Source organism: Mirounga angustirostris, unplaced genomic scaffold (genome assembly GCF_029215605.1).
Source record: "Mirounga angustirostris isolate CCGP_5_RB_7025 unplaced genomic scaffold, mMirAng1.0.hap1 SCAF_11, whole genome shotgun sequence".
Taxonomy (NCBI): Eukaryota; Metazoa; Chordata; class Mammalia; order Carnivora; family Phocidae; genus Mirounga; species Mirounga angustirostris.
The window spans coordinates 96,266,605-96,280,831 of NW_026991719.1; the positions used below are offsets into that span (position 1 = coordinate 96,266,605).

Below are 14,227 nucleotides of genomic sequence, written 5' to 3' on the forward strand. Positions count from 1 at the left end.
CCCAGCCCCAGCGCACAGCCGCCGCAGAACTAGACAACCTGCCACAGGCTCAGGCCCCGCCACCCAGTTCTCCCCCGCCCTCCTGGGGGTGAGGCGGGCTGGGAGAGTGGGTTCGGCCACAGCAAGTTTCCACTCCCCAAGCCTGCTCCCTCCCCGGGTCGCCCCCCCCCGCCCCGGGCGCAAGACCCCCTGGGTGAGAAAGCGGTGTAGGCGCGGGAGGACCCCGGCGAGCCGCTCGGGCCAGAAACCCGCTCTCCACCGACCGCGGCGCGACCCCTCCCGGGCGGAGCACACAATAGGCGGCCGCTCCACGTTCCTTGCAGTCCCTGGCCTCCTCCTCGGCCCTGGGGGCTGGCGGGGTGGGGCGACGCGGGAGTCCCCCGGCTCGCCTGCAGGCACTGCAGCCGCTGGGGCGGGAAAGGGGCACGGGGTAGAACACGCCCCACACTTGGAGATATTTCGTTACGCCACCCCCATACACACACACACACACACACACACACACACACACGAAAAATGAAGCAGCCCGATCTCCTCGAAGCAGCCTGATCTCCCCTCCCGGATGCGGCTGCACCAGCAACATCAGCTGCGGGCGGAGCCCGAGCGCTTGCCACTTCCCCCCTCTTCCCTCGTGACCCTCGCCCCCCCGGCGTCCTCCCTCCCCCGGCACACACCCTTCCTCGCCGGACACACCCTCCTCCTGGGGCCCGTGGCGAGCCGAGCCGGGGGGCTCTCCAGGGGAGGGAGCGGCCGCGCCGTGGGGCAGGACGCGGAGCTCGCGGGCGAGCAGCGGAGGGAAGGAGGGAACGAGGGAGGAGCCGCGGCGGGGAGGGAGGAGCCGCGGGAGCAGCGCCGCCGCCGAGCAGCGATGTGGCCGGTCGGCCGGCGGGTAAACAGAGGGAGCAGCCGCGGCCGTGGCCGCCCCGGCCCGGGGCAGTGAGTGCGCCCGCCGCGACCTGCCCGCCGCTGCCATGGCCGAAGTGCGCAAATTCACCAAGCGGCTCAGCAAGCCCGGCACGGCGGCCGAGCTCCGGCAGAGCGTGTCGGAGGCCGTGCGGGGCTCCGTGGTGCTGGTGAGTGGCCGGGGCACCGGGCGCCCCGGGGGACGCGCTGCGGGCGGGAGCGACGGGGTGGCTTTCCGCGCGCGGGGCCGGGGCCGGGGACTGGAACGGCGCCGGCGGCGGCCGCCCGCTGCGCCCCGCGCTCTCTTTCTCCGCTTCAGTAAGTTTGCGCACCAGCCGCCGCCTGCCGGGGTCCGAGTCCCGGGCGCCCGCTGACAGCGCGGCGGCCGCCCGGCGGCGGCGGAGGCTTGCGCCCGGCGGGACGCCGACGGGCGTTCGGGGGCTCGGCCGGCTGCGCGGGAGGCGGGCGCTCGGAACCGGGCCCCGGGGCGGGGGACGGCGAGCGTGAGCTGGGGAGCGGACCTCGCGCTGCCCTGGAGCCCGCACAAAGAGCCGGGGACCCGGGCGCGACGAGAGCCCGATTGCCTCCTGCGGGCACCTGAGGCAGCCGCGGCGGAAGGATGCGATGAGCGTTTTTGCACACACACACACACACACACACACACTCGCGCGCGCGCACACACATACACACACACATCGTGTACACAAAAAAAGAACCCCACCCAAAAAGCCCCGGGCTCCCAAGCTCGGGCGGGCGGTGAGAACAGAGGAAGCAGAGCGACTTCCTCCCGCTACTGGGGAGAGGGTGGTGATGGGTGGCGAAGGGGTGCTGCTGCTGTGGCCGCGGAGGGAGGGAATTGCGAACAACGGGGTTCCGGGGCGAGTGCGCGCGCGGTCGGCCGCCACAGGGCGAGGGCGTCCCCGGGGACCCAGGAGCGCTCCAGAGGCGAGGAGATGGGGCCGTGTTTGGGGGATGATGGTGTGTGCCAGTCCAGGGATGGAGGACCGGGGAGGGGGCGGTAGAGCCCCACCGCTCACGGCCGGGGGTGCCTCCTAGGCGGCAGGGCTGGGGGATGGGGATTTGAAAGCGCGTTGACCCCCCTGGGAGCCCTCCATCGCACCCTCAGCCTCCTCCGGATTGTCTGGCTCAGGAGGAAAGCGGACGCGTGCTAACGGGCACTCGCCCCTTCTGTTTTCAAGACACTCGTTGCCAGTTTCCTGGACTAGAGAGCAAACCCTAAATAAGCCATCAGACTGGTTAATTAGTGTTTGTTTTGTTACTTTGGGTTTTTGTTGTTCGTCCTCCTTGTCTCCTCTCCCTCTACCTTACGGCCGTCTCGTCTGCTGTGTTTAAATTTCACCGTTTAAGTGTGGGCTCTTTTTGTTCCAACAACTTATCATCGGAAGGGAACTTCACAGCTTTTCCTTGTAATTTTTCTGTTCATCTTGTAGAATCTGCGATAAAGCCAACATTAAAGGGAGGCCAGGGGCTTGATCCCAACAGCGGAGAAAGTTGACATTAGTGGGAGTTCTGGAGGAGGATCAAACGTAAAATGTGTACCTTTGAGATAAAGATCTGATCCCTAATAGCTACAACTGTGCAAAGCCAAGTGACTTTAAAGAAATCTCTCTATCGTGGCTGGACCCTTGAAAGTTTAATCCTGCTGTTGAGCAGATCTAAAACCAGACCTTTAATGTTGTTTTAAAGGGCTTGGCTTATTGTGTGTCTCACTGATTTTAGAATGAGGTCCTGTGAGGGTCAGATTGGAACCTCGACTGTCATCACAGCCAGTTTAGAGAGGAAGGCAAGCTGTGCAGGGCATTTATACCGGGGCTCTCATCTTGGGTGATTGCTAACAAGTGATTCAATCTGCCTAGCTCAGGAAACGCTTTCCTAAATTTGGGAAGAAAAAAACCTCGCTTGAGCAGGGGTGGCTGGCCCTCCACTGCATGGTACGAAGGGAGCCTATGATGTGGACAGATGGTCTCAAGAGAAGAAATGGGCCTCGGCAAACCTCCGCTGGGATTTGACCAGCATTCGACCTGCCACCCTCAGCGGCAAAACGTTAATATTAGCATTCTTGCCCAGGCTTTTAGGTTTTTTTGTTTGTTTTAAGATTTATCTGTTTATTTTAGAGAGACCGAGAGAGAATGGCAGGGAGGGGCAGAGGGAGGAGAGAGAGAGAGAATCTCCAGCAGATTTTCCCCACTGAGCGCGGCTCCATGAGCGAGCGCGGCGCGGGCCTCAATCCCATGACCCTGAAATCACGACCTGAGCCGAAACCAAGAGTCGGGCGCCTGACAGACTGAGCCAGCCAGGCGCCCCAGGCTTTTAGGTTTTTAAAAGGATTTTGTGTGGGCACAGGTGCAGCTGCCCCTTCCTGACCATTGGCTCTGTGGCAAAGCTGGAAAAAGTGGGAGCAGATTTTTCTGGGAGCTGCACCAGCCTGGTTTACTTGGGACTGAGTGCACAGATGTTTACGAGGCAAGGCACCGGAATGATATTTATGCACTGCTCTGGTACGTGATCCACATTGAGATTTGGGGAGTTGGGGGGGGAGCGCGGGGGACAGATTGTAGGAATCCAAACCAGTGAATATCTATTGAGCCTTTCTGCCACATTCCGGACACAATGTTAGGTGCCCTGTAGTTATACATGAATGTGGGTGCCATTTTCTTCATTTGTTTTTATTAGTTCCAGCCCGGGCTGGGTCTTTGTATGTGTTTGTCAATAGGACACCCAGATCACTTGCACCTTGGCGAATGCTGTTTCTAAGCAGTTCAGTCAATGAAGAAATAAGGCAACAGCCTTAAATGGAGTGGATTCTCCTAACTGGCTCTTTCTTGGCTCCTGCTTTTCTGACACAAAGAACCAGTCAGCAGTTAGTAAAGCCCTGGGTGGCTGGAACGCAAGTGGACCCTGTTTCAGCTGCCACCATAACTTCGGATTCTTTTCTGATTTAAGCCCCAAAGTGTTTATTAGGGACAGCTGAAGGAGGATTTACACTTGCTGCTATAAACCCATGACACTCGCATTAGGAGTCACACAGAGGAATACCTCAGGGGTCTGTGGGGTCGGTTCCAGACCACCGCGGCGAGTGACTATCACAATAAAGCGAGTCAAATGAAATTTTTGCTTTCCCAGCGCATAGAAAAGTTACGTTTACACTGTACTGTCGTCTGTTGAGTCTCAAAAACAACGTAGATGCCTTAATTAAAAAATACTTCAGTGCTAAAAAAGTGCGAACCATCATCTGAGCGTTCGGTGAGTCATAATCACTGATCACAGATCACCGTAGCAAATGCAATAACCATGAAAAGGTTGGAACTACTGCAAGGAGTAACCAAAATGACACAGATAGGAAGTGAGCAGGTGTTTTTGGAAAGATGGTGCCGATAGACTTGCTCGATGCAGTTTGCAACAAATCTTCACTTTGCAAAACATGCAATTATCGGCGAAGCACGATGAAGTGGAGTGGGATAAAAGAAGTTATGCCTGTATTTGTAGGATGTCACGAGGGAGCCGTTCCCACAGCAGGTCACGCTTTCCTCTGCTGTGTCGCTTGCTAGAACTTGGAAAACCCTCCAGACTGAATAAATATCCAGCAGATACACAGTATTTCCTGTTTAGATGGGGGTTTTGTCTTGTTTTGTTTTTTGGATTTTTATTTTATTTTTTTTAAGATTTTATTTATTTATTTGACAGAGAGAGACACAGCGAGAGAGGGAACACAAGCAGGGGGAGCGGGAGAGGGAGAAGCAGGCTCCCCGCCGAGCAGGGAGCCCGATGTGGGGCCCGATCCCAGGACCCTGGGGTCATGACCTGAGCCAAAGGCAGACGCTTAACGACTGAGCCACCCAGGTGCCCCTGTTTTCTGGATTTTTAAATTTTTTATTTTATTATTATTTTTACAGTTATACCCTTGTTGGCATGTTGCTACCATCGTTCAGCTTTGCTCAGTGTTTGAAGAACTCTGAGGGCCTGGGCTGTGTAAAGCATGTGTGCGTGTATTCACACTTTCATTCAATTAGTAGTACTTCCACGACTCTCTTCACTAAATAATGAAGCAGGCTGGGAGAGAGACCGGTTGCTGCATTTTCCTTGAAGTTTGGCATTTATATGAAGGTCAGTTTTAACCGAGGGAAAGGGATAATTATAGAATTAACCATTGGCTGAGATTTCCCAGGAGGGACTTGAGGAGGAATATTATAACCTGAGAGTGTATGTGATTAAGAGAGAAGTGTTTACATACACACATTTAAAATGCAGAGTTTTAATGGTGTTTTTGTCACAATTCAGACTATAGCTATTTGTGCCGGGGGTGGGGGTGTGGGGGGGGGGGACACACAAAGTCATTTGGTAAACCTGTCGTGTTTTAGCTGCCCTTAAGGGGAGTCATTGTGTCAACCTGGGAAAGTCGCCTGGTAGGTGTTTTAAATACTCTTTGCCTGCTGCTGCCGAACTCACCTCCATTCCTTGTGCGCGGAAGGATCTGGAAAGAGTTGCTAGATGTTCCGGGCTTTAGGCCCTTGAGGCAGGATATTTCCTTGGCTGGCACCGGCTGGATGTCATCTAATAACCCTAGTAGAGAAAAACTCTCCAGAAGCCGGGAATGGCTGAAGAGTGACCACAGCTGTTGAAACTCCCAACCCACCGCGCACACAGCTACCTTTGCTTGGAATGTGTGTTAGGTTCGCATGTAGGGAAGGCCTGGAAACGAATCCGCTGTCCTGCTCCCTCTTCCCAGGGGATTTTGTGGAAAGTACCATAACATAGGAGCAAACAACTTAACACAGTGAAATAAAGCTGGTTGGAATGGGCTTCTTGACCATGCGTTTCCGGTTCTCAGACCTAGCTAGGCTCTGGCTGAATGAGCTTCAGGACAGTTACCCCCTTGGTTGGGACCTAAACAAGAAGTAGGCTCCCTGCTCCCATGGACTGCCCCGGGTTAGGGGGCCCCAGGGCAAGCCACCCCTGGAGGATCTGTCCAAAAGCCCAGGGCGGACTTTGCTGTGAACCCTCTTCGAAGCACCAAATAGCAGAATTTGTCTTCCAAGACAAACACGTGCAACAAATCTCAAGGTTGAATCTTTTTCCTAGTCTAATGCTCGTTAAGCCTCCTTGTTAAAACGTTTATTGCTTTGTTAACATAGTAAATGCATGTTTGTTGTAGAAAACGTAGAAAACCAGATGAGAATAATCATCTCATTACTATAAAATCCTAATGTGTATAGGTCAAGACCCTTTGATCTCTGTGTGTATATATCTATGACAGCAGACGAAAAAATACCATACAAACTTTAAAATAATTGTTTTGCTTATTAATATCCTAGGAACATTTGTTTCTTCACTTCAGTCAATATAAATCTACATAATCGTGTTTAATGATGGCCAGAAATTCCACTATGAGTGTACGGTAGGGAATCATGCTTTATTGTGTGATAGTTTGGTAGTTTCTAGTTTTGTGGTGTTAGAGACGTGAGTTGTACGAGCTGCTAGACACCTGTGGCCATTTACATTTACATTAACTTAAAAAATTGGCTCCTTTGCACTTGCCACCGCTCAAATACACGTGGTTTTGCGGCTGCCATATAGGACAGCGCAGACATAGAACATTTCCATCGTTGCAGAAAGTTCTTTTGGACAGCACTGGCATAAACATTAACGGATGAGCATCTTTGAGCAGGCGTTTTCCAACTTGCTAGATTGTCCCTTCAGGGGAAATTTCCAGCAATGGAATTGCTTGCGGCAACATTAGACACATTTTTTTTTTTAAAGATTTTATTTATTTATTTGAGAGAGAGAGAATGAGAGAGAACACATGAGAGGGGGGAGGGTCAGAGGGAGAAGCAGACTCCCTGCCGAGCAGGGAGCCCGATGTGGGACTCGATCCCGGGACTCCAGGATCATGACCCGAGCCGAAGGCAGTCGCTTAACCAACTGAGCCACCCAGGCGCCCTAGACACATTTTTCGTATGAAAAAGCCCTCTGATGGGACGCCTGGGTGGCTCAGTCATTAAGTGTCTGCCTTCGGCTCAGGTTATGATCCCAGGGTCCTGGGATCGAGCCCTGCATCCGGCTCCCTGCTCAGCAGGGAGTCTGTTTCTTCCTCTCCCTCTGCCTGCCGCTCCCCCTGCTTATGCTCTCTCTCTCTCTGTCAAATAAATAAATAAAATGTTAAAAAAAAAAACCCTCTGAGCACAAACTGGTGGTTGGTTACCAGAGGGGTGGCAGGTGGGGGGGTGGGTGAAATCAGTGAAGGGATCCAGAGGATACTTATTGTGATGAGCACTGAGTCATGTATAGAATTGTTGAATCACTGTGTTGTACATCTGAAACTAATATAACGCTGTATGTTAATTATACTGGAATTTAAAAATAAGTTAATTAAAAGGAAAAAAAATGTCCTCTGGAACACACTGTCAAATTGCTCTGCAGACAGTTGTTGGCATTTACTGTTTTATCAGAATGGGCACATGTTCATTTCCCCTCTCCCATGCCAGCGTTGGTTATTAATATTTTTTAATCTCTGCAATCTGATAGGAGGTAGGTAGATGATACAGCACTGTTCTAATTTGCATTTCTTCGGTTACTCTTGAACAGTTTTTCGTATGTTGATTTAGCCATTTGTATTTCTTCTTTGGGGGATTTGAGTGAATCTTCTTACAGACGTTATTTCCTGGTTTGTAATTCTTGCAATAACGGTCTCAACCCCAAGACTGTTTCGATAAGTCTGGGGTGGGGCCAGGCATCCGCATTTTTAAAAAACTACCCGAGGTGATTCTGATGTGCCCAGAAATGCTGATCTAGACCACTGGCCCGCTCCAGGCAGGCATGCCCCCTGCATATACCCCTGACAAGTGAAGACTTAGCTTCGCCTTCAACACGCCTTGCCTGTTGGGCGGGGTATACTAGAAAGGCTCTTGAGCTGAAATCGACTCCCTTAAGTTCTGCCACCGCCAGGCCTGGCTCTGCTGTTTGGAGTCACACAGAATATGTTTGCTTCCTCTTTCACATGACAACCCTTCAAATATTTGGAGATATCCACCATGTCATTTTTTTTAGAGGGGCAGAGGGAGAGGGCGAGAGAGCATCTCAAGCAGGTTTCACAGCCAGCACGAGCCCGACAGGGGCTCGATCCCACGACTCTGAGATCAGGACCTGAGCCGAGATCAAGAGTCGGACGTTTAACTGACTGAGCCCCCCAGGCGCCCCAACACCATGCCATTTTTCACAAAAGCCGACGAGACATCATTTCTTTCCTCTATTTCTCACATGACTTGGTTTCAAAATTCTTCACCATCATGGTCATCCTGTTTGGGCTCTTTTCCAAAATTTCAGTGTCCTACTTAAAACGTGGGAGGCAAGAGCCCAGTCTCAAGAGTCAGACCTGGGCTTGAATCTGGCCTCGGTCACCTGCTTGCCTTGTGAACCGAGGCAAGTAACCAGATCTTATTTTACTCATCTGTGAAATGAGAATAAATGGCACCTACCTTGTGTGGTTCTTAGGAAGATTAAAGAAAGTAGTGTATGGAAAGTGTCTGATGTATAAGCGATTCATAAAGGTTTAAAAAAAAGAGAGAGAGCTGGTGAAACAAAGGTATTCTAGAAGGGTCTATCACAGATGGGGGAGGGGGCAATGTTTCTTGCCCTTTCTAGATATTGGCCAAGAAGTCTGGGGCTGTGCATTCATCTCTATGCCCAGTGCCTCACACAGCGCCTGGAATGCAGTGGGTACTCAGCGGAAAAGACATTGGCAGCAGTATGTAGGATGGACAAGGTGTTGGGTGACTGGAGGCCAGGTCACTAGTTAAAATATAGTCACATAGTTCCGCAGAGAGATAAGAAAGGCTTACCTGAGGCAGTGAGAATAGAGATAAGGGGGAGGATGTAAGAAGTGTTTCAGTGATAGAATCAGCAGGATTTGGGGATTCTTGAAGGGGGAGGAGAAGGGGGAAGGAAGAAGTGGGAGGGAAAGAGGAGAGGAGGTGGAGTCAAGATGGCGCTGAGGTTTCTGAGCCTGGGTGAATCGGAGGCAAAGCGTGTTTGGTGATAGGGGAAAGGAAAAGAAAATGAGCAGCCTCATCCCGAGAGGGTTGTCAGGACAAAACCGGGTTTCAGCTAAGTCAGCCTTAATGTGGAGAGAACATTCTAGGGAATGGCTGAGCATGTAGTGTTGTGTTCTGGCAAGAGGCTAGGGTTCCTTTTTTTTTTTTTTTTTTAATAGTTTTAAGTAAACTCTAAGCCCAACGTGGGGCTTGAACTGATAACCCTGACATCAAGAGTCACATGCTCTACCAACTGAGCCAGCCAGGCGCCCCAAGACCATGGTTCTTGAGGGCAGAGAAGTGTTCCAAATGCGATCAGGAAGGGGAGGAAGGGTGTGGGGGGAGGGCTGAGATGAGATTGTAGGAGAGATTAGCTGATTAAAGAGGTTTGCACCTTTGGGGGTGATTAGGGAAGTGGGAGGCAGGGCGTAGAGGACTGATCTGGAGGCCAGCCCCAGACTTCCAGTTAGAACAGAGATGGGAAGTTAGGTCACCCCCTGGGCAGCTCCCCCTCCCAGGGTTTGAGCTGCGGAGAAGGGGGTTGCATAGGATGTTTCCTGCCCTGAAGGGACTCACAGGTCCGGAAGGGAGATTAGATGTATGCAAATAACCCAAATGGAGAAGACCGAAGTTGGCAGAAGGCTAGGGATTCTGCCTTCTGCGTTCAGTTAGTGACATCATCTCTGCCTTCCCTCCCCCTCCCCCACCTTCTTTTTTTGTGATCCTTAACGTTTTTCAAGAGTTTGGTCCTTTATAGGTGCCAACAGTGTTAATCAGGCCTTTGCTAATGAACACTGTTCTATGGCATTTCCCACATTTATTTGACTATAGAGACCTTTTTTTTTTTTTTTTTTATGGGATCGGGGAAAGTAAGTGGTAATGTCTTAACACTCAGATTCGTCTGTAGTGTTACATGTGTTAACTCACCTTGGCATTCCATGACTTGACTTCCATGGACTGGAGGAAGGGCTTGCTACCTTCCCAAATCCTTAGTACTCCACCTCAGAGGAACCCCCCCACCCCTTGCTTGTTTGTGGGAATTCAGTTCCAAGGAGTCATTTACCTACCTGGGTGTTACTTTCTTCTGAGATACAGAATCATCAGTAAGGCATGTTGAAGAATTCTTAGTATTTTGTTGTTGTTGTTGTTTTGTTTTTAACACCGAAAGGAAGGCCAGAAACCACGGGAGGGAGAAGGAGCTAGAGCTGTTTCTTCTTTTCTATAAATCCAGCAGTAATTTTATGATCCACATCTCTTTGGGATTTAGATCTCTTGGTTTCCTTTAACTTCTGTCAGGAGTGCGGAGGGGGAGAGGGGGGCTCATGGGTAACATTGGCCTGTTGCTTTATAGCCACCTAGAGATGCCTTTTTGATTCTTGCAGGGCCCCCCCCCGGAGGCTCAGGGCAGTAACTGGGGCAAGTCTCCTTGAGCTCCCTAGCCTGGAAGCTAGGGCTTGGGAGAGCAGCGTGATGACGAGTGGGATCTGGAAGGACACGGCCCAGGTTCAGAGTTCAGCTCGGCTACTTACTGGGTGACCTTGGGTCAGTTATTTAACCTTCTAGTGTCTTGATAACCCCTCCTGTGGGCTTGTTGAGAGGCTTAAAGGAGCCGTGGCTTGCGAGGCACTTACCACGGGCCTTGGCACGTGGCTCTGCCAAGTGCTGTTGGCTCTCATGAATATTCCCATGCTTTCTGGTGGGCAAGAAGTCTTTTGGGTATGTGTCACAGGTCACCAGACAAAAGTAAACTGGCAGAAGGGAAGCACGCCCCCCTGGCTTTTTTAGTTCCTCGCTCCAAATCATGCCCCCCCAAGGTGAGCTACGTGGCGCAGCCAAGACTCATACCCTTCCTGGAAGGAAAAACCGGCAGGTGTAAGCTAGGGCTCTGGATCTTTGGCAATTCTTGCCTTCAAACTAGTCTGATGAGAAGGCCCTCTGGTCTCGGGAGCTTGTGTGCGAGGCCTTTGGCAAAAGCACTGCCCTTTTACAACAGTCTGTTCGGAGTGGTTGATGCAAAAGGAGGGGTTAGAGGAGAACTGAGCTCTGTATGGAAAAGTAGAACTCCAAAGCTCTTTCCTTTCCCTCTCAAAACTTTATTTTTTTTAATTTTTTTATTTTTTAAAGATTTTATTTATTTATTTGAGAGAGAGAGAATGAGAGACAGAGAGCATGAGAGGGAGGAGTGTCAGAGGGAGAAGCAGACTCCCTGCCGAGCAGGGAGCCCGATGCGGGACTCGATCCCGGGACTCCAGGATCATGACCTGAGCTGAAGGCAGTCGTTTAACCAACTGAGCCACCCAGGCGCCCTCTCTCAAAACTTTATTGCCATCCCTTTCACTCATTAGTCTTCACCTTAAAAAAAAAAAAAAAAAAAAAAAAAGTGAATACTGAAATTCAAATTCAAGTGCCTTTTTAAAGATCTGTTTTGGAAATATGCATTTTATTGGAAAACTCTTAAAGCCTAGATGTCTCCTAAGCAATGAGTGTGCGTTATATTCAGCTCTTCTGGTTTTGTGGTAGCAGGATAAGTTCTATTAGGAATAGTGCGTACAGGTTTCCAGCACAGTCGATACGATGGAAAATATGGCAGCTGGTTCCAGCGACATGTGGTTTATCAATTGTCCGCGCGTGACCTCGCACAATCAGGCCTAGATTTGCTATTAACGATTTCCTGCAGTTGTTCTCCACCTTATTTTTGTAGCCCGTTGAGTTTCTCGTTCCCAGGAGGTTGTATTTTTGCAGTTCCTGACAGCTTCGGTTGGATCGTATGTATTTCAAGCCACTGAGAAATGGTTCGAGGCTATTCTGATACTTGAGAAGTAGTTTTCCCATCATGTCGCTTTCCTTCACGACTGAACTATTTTACCTGGTGAGAGTTAACTAAGAAGTCAAGTGTTTTTCCAAGCCTCCGAGACAGAACATCTTTATGTGAAGTGTTGCAGTGAAGTGTGTCAGGAGGCTGGGGAATGCATTTGTTGAAAATGGTTTTTGGACGATGAGACCTTGCATGTTTTTTTTTTTTTTTTTAAAGATTTTATTTATTTATTTGAGAGCGAGAATGAGAGAGAGAGAGAGAGCATGAGAGGGGGAGGGTCAGAGGGAGAAGCAGACTCCCCGCCGAGCAGGGAGCCCGATGCGGGACTCGATCCCGGAACTCCAGGATCATGACCTGAGCCGAAGGCAGTCGCCCAACCAACTGAGCCACCCAGGCGCCCAAAACCTTGTATGTTTATAGCCCCAGGCTTACGAAGGGTTAAAAATGTTGTTAGACCTATGACCTGGCATGTTGTCACAGGTCACCATTGAACACTCACCACATTGTTCCCACCCCTGTTGTGGGGAAATGGGGAAAGAGAGACGCAGGCTGTAGGCCGTCCATCTTTAAAAAATCACAGAACAGGTAATGAACTCCAGGCATCTTGTCTCCTTTGGTGTAATCAGGTAAAGGAGCCCTAGCTTCTGGCCTAGAGTCCCCAATAAATCTGATGGAGGAAGCTCTTTTTGTGTGGTTTTGGTGATGATCTCCTCCTCCTCCTTGGGAAAGCTTAGGTCTCTGAAGTGGGAAAATAAGAGGTGAGGACAAAACCAAAAAAAAAAAAAAAAGATGGGTGGGGTTGTTATTGAGAAATGTGGGCAGGATCCATATAGATTTTTCCTTGCCAAAGTAAGCCTAAGGATTTTGAGAACTGTTTGCAATTGGCAGTTCTTCCTTTCTTTGCTATTTGAATAACTATATGGAAAAAAAGAAGTCTCCAGAACACTGGCTCTGCAGAGCTACCTGGGATCATATTCACGGAACTGTTTTATGATTTGGGGGGTGGGGCGGGTTAGTGCTGCCCAAAAATAACATCTGTATGTCTCTCCAGGCCTTTGATATTAGTAGCTTAGTTTTCGCACTTGAGGAACAGCCAGCTTCCCTCTTTGCGCCTTACAGGACCCAGTGTCGGTACTCACGGTGTGCGTAGAGAGTCGGGTGGGCATCACCAGTTTATTTTCCTAGCTTAACAAGGGCCTCGTGCTTCACCGCAGCAAATGGTTTCCTGGAGACCCGAAGGAGGGAATACCACCTGTGAGGTGCCTAACTCCCCACCAAGGAATAACTTCAGTCCAGGAGGCCACTGAGTCAACTGTTGCACGAATGGAACAACAGCATTATTTAAAAGCCCCTCGGGGCCAGGGGCGCTGCGCTCCCTGGGCCCAGCGGAGGGTCTCCATCGTGCTCTGTGGCTTGTGGAGCAAAGAAGGTTCTTGTGGCTAACCTGACCCCAGGGGAGAGGTGCTTCTCCACTACCCGGGGCCGCCATGACTGTCCGTGGAGGAGTTTTGCTTCTGTCCGCCCATCGCAAGTGAGCATTCAGGCAGAATGCTCACCAGGAGAGCCAGAAGAGAATTCTGTAAGGCTCCTGACTTCAGTTCTGCAATGGAAGCCCGGCTTTCTCTCCCTGCCTCCCTTCCTTCCTCCTTCCTTCCTTCTCCCCCTCCACCCCCGTCTCGAGCTACTCTGATGTTCACTGCTGGCTCAGCACCGTCCCAGGCTCAGAGACCAGCCTACGCCTGAGGTGACATCAGAGGACTCTGAATCCAAAGCTCAGGTCCTGGGCCTCAAAGTCCTCTAGGTTGCTGGGTCTTCCCTGTATTTAAAATTCATTTCCGGGGGCGCCTGGGTGGCTCAGTTGGTTAAGCGACTGCCTTCGGCTCAGGTCGTGATCCTGGAGTCCCAGGATCGAGTCCCGCATCGGGCTCCCTGCTCAGCGGGGAGTCTGCTTCTCCCTCTGACCCTCCTCCCTCTCGTGCTCTCTGTCTCTCATTCTCTCTCTCTCTCTCTCAAATAAATAAATAAAATCTTTAAAAAAAAAATTCATTTCCGGTCACCAAGTTTTATCTTCTTCCTGGTCCCCTTATGTCACCATCCCAGTCATGGTGTCCTTGTCTTGCCCCATCCCCTGTATCTAACCCCCCTGCCTTGGCTTTCCAGCCAGTTGCCCAGTTCCTCTAGAAGTGAGTTCTGGTCTTCTTGCTCGTCCTGAGGAGGGCTGCCCCACCCTCACTGGGACCATAAAGCAGCTTGAGCTTGGGGCGCCTGGGTGGCTCAGTTGGTTAAGCATCTACCTTCAGCTGAGGTTGTGATCCCGGGGTCCTGGGATCGAGCCCTGCATTGGGCTCCCTGCTCAGCGGGGAGTCTGCTTCTCCCTCTGACCCTCCTCCCTCTCGTGCTCTCTGTCTCTCATTCTCTCTCTCTCTCTCTCAAATAAATAAATAAAATCTTAAAAAAAAAA

At 51.0% G+C, this 14,227-nt stretch overlaps 1 protein-coding gene across 3 annotated transcripts in view; it reads left to right on the forward strand.

The window, feature by feature from the left end:
• Positions 1-813: 813 nt before the first annotated feature.
• The window catches only part of DOCK11 (dedicator of cytokinesis 11), a 192,094-nt gene continuing 178,680 nt past the window's right edge, over positions 814-14,227 (forward strand). For 2 of the 3 annotated variants that reach the window (XM_064574498.1, XM_064574499.1), the window contains exon 1: positions 815-1,073. In XM_064574498.1, coding sequence (XP_064430568.1) covers positions 972-1,073 — 102 coding nt within the window. In that variant the 5' untranslated portion in view covers positions 815-971. Of the gene's footprint in view, positions 1,074-14,227 lie in introns of all 3 variants that reach the window. The other variant, XM_064574500.1, reaches the window with a different exon arrangement.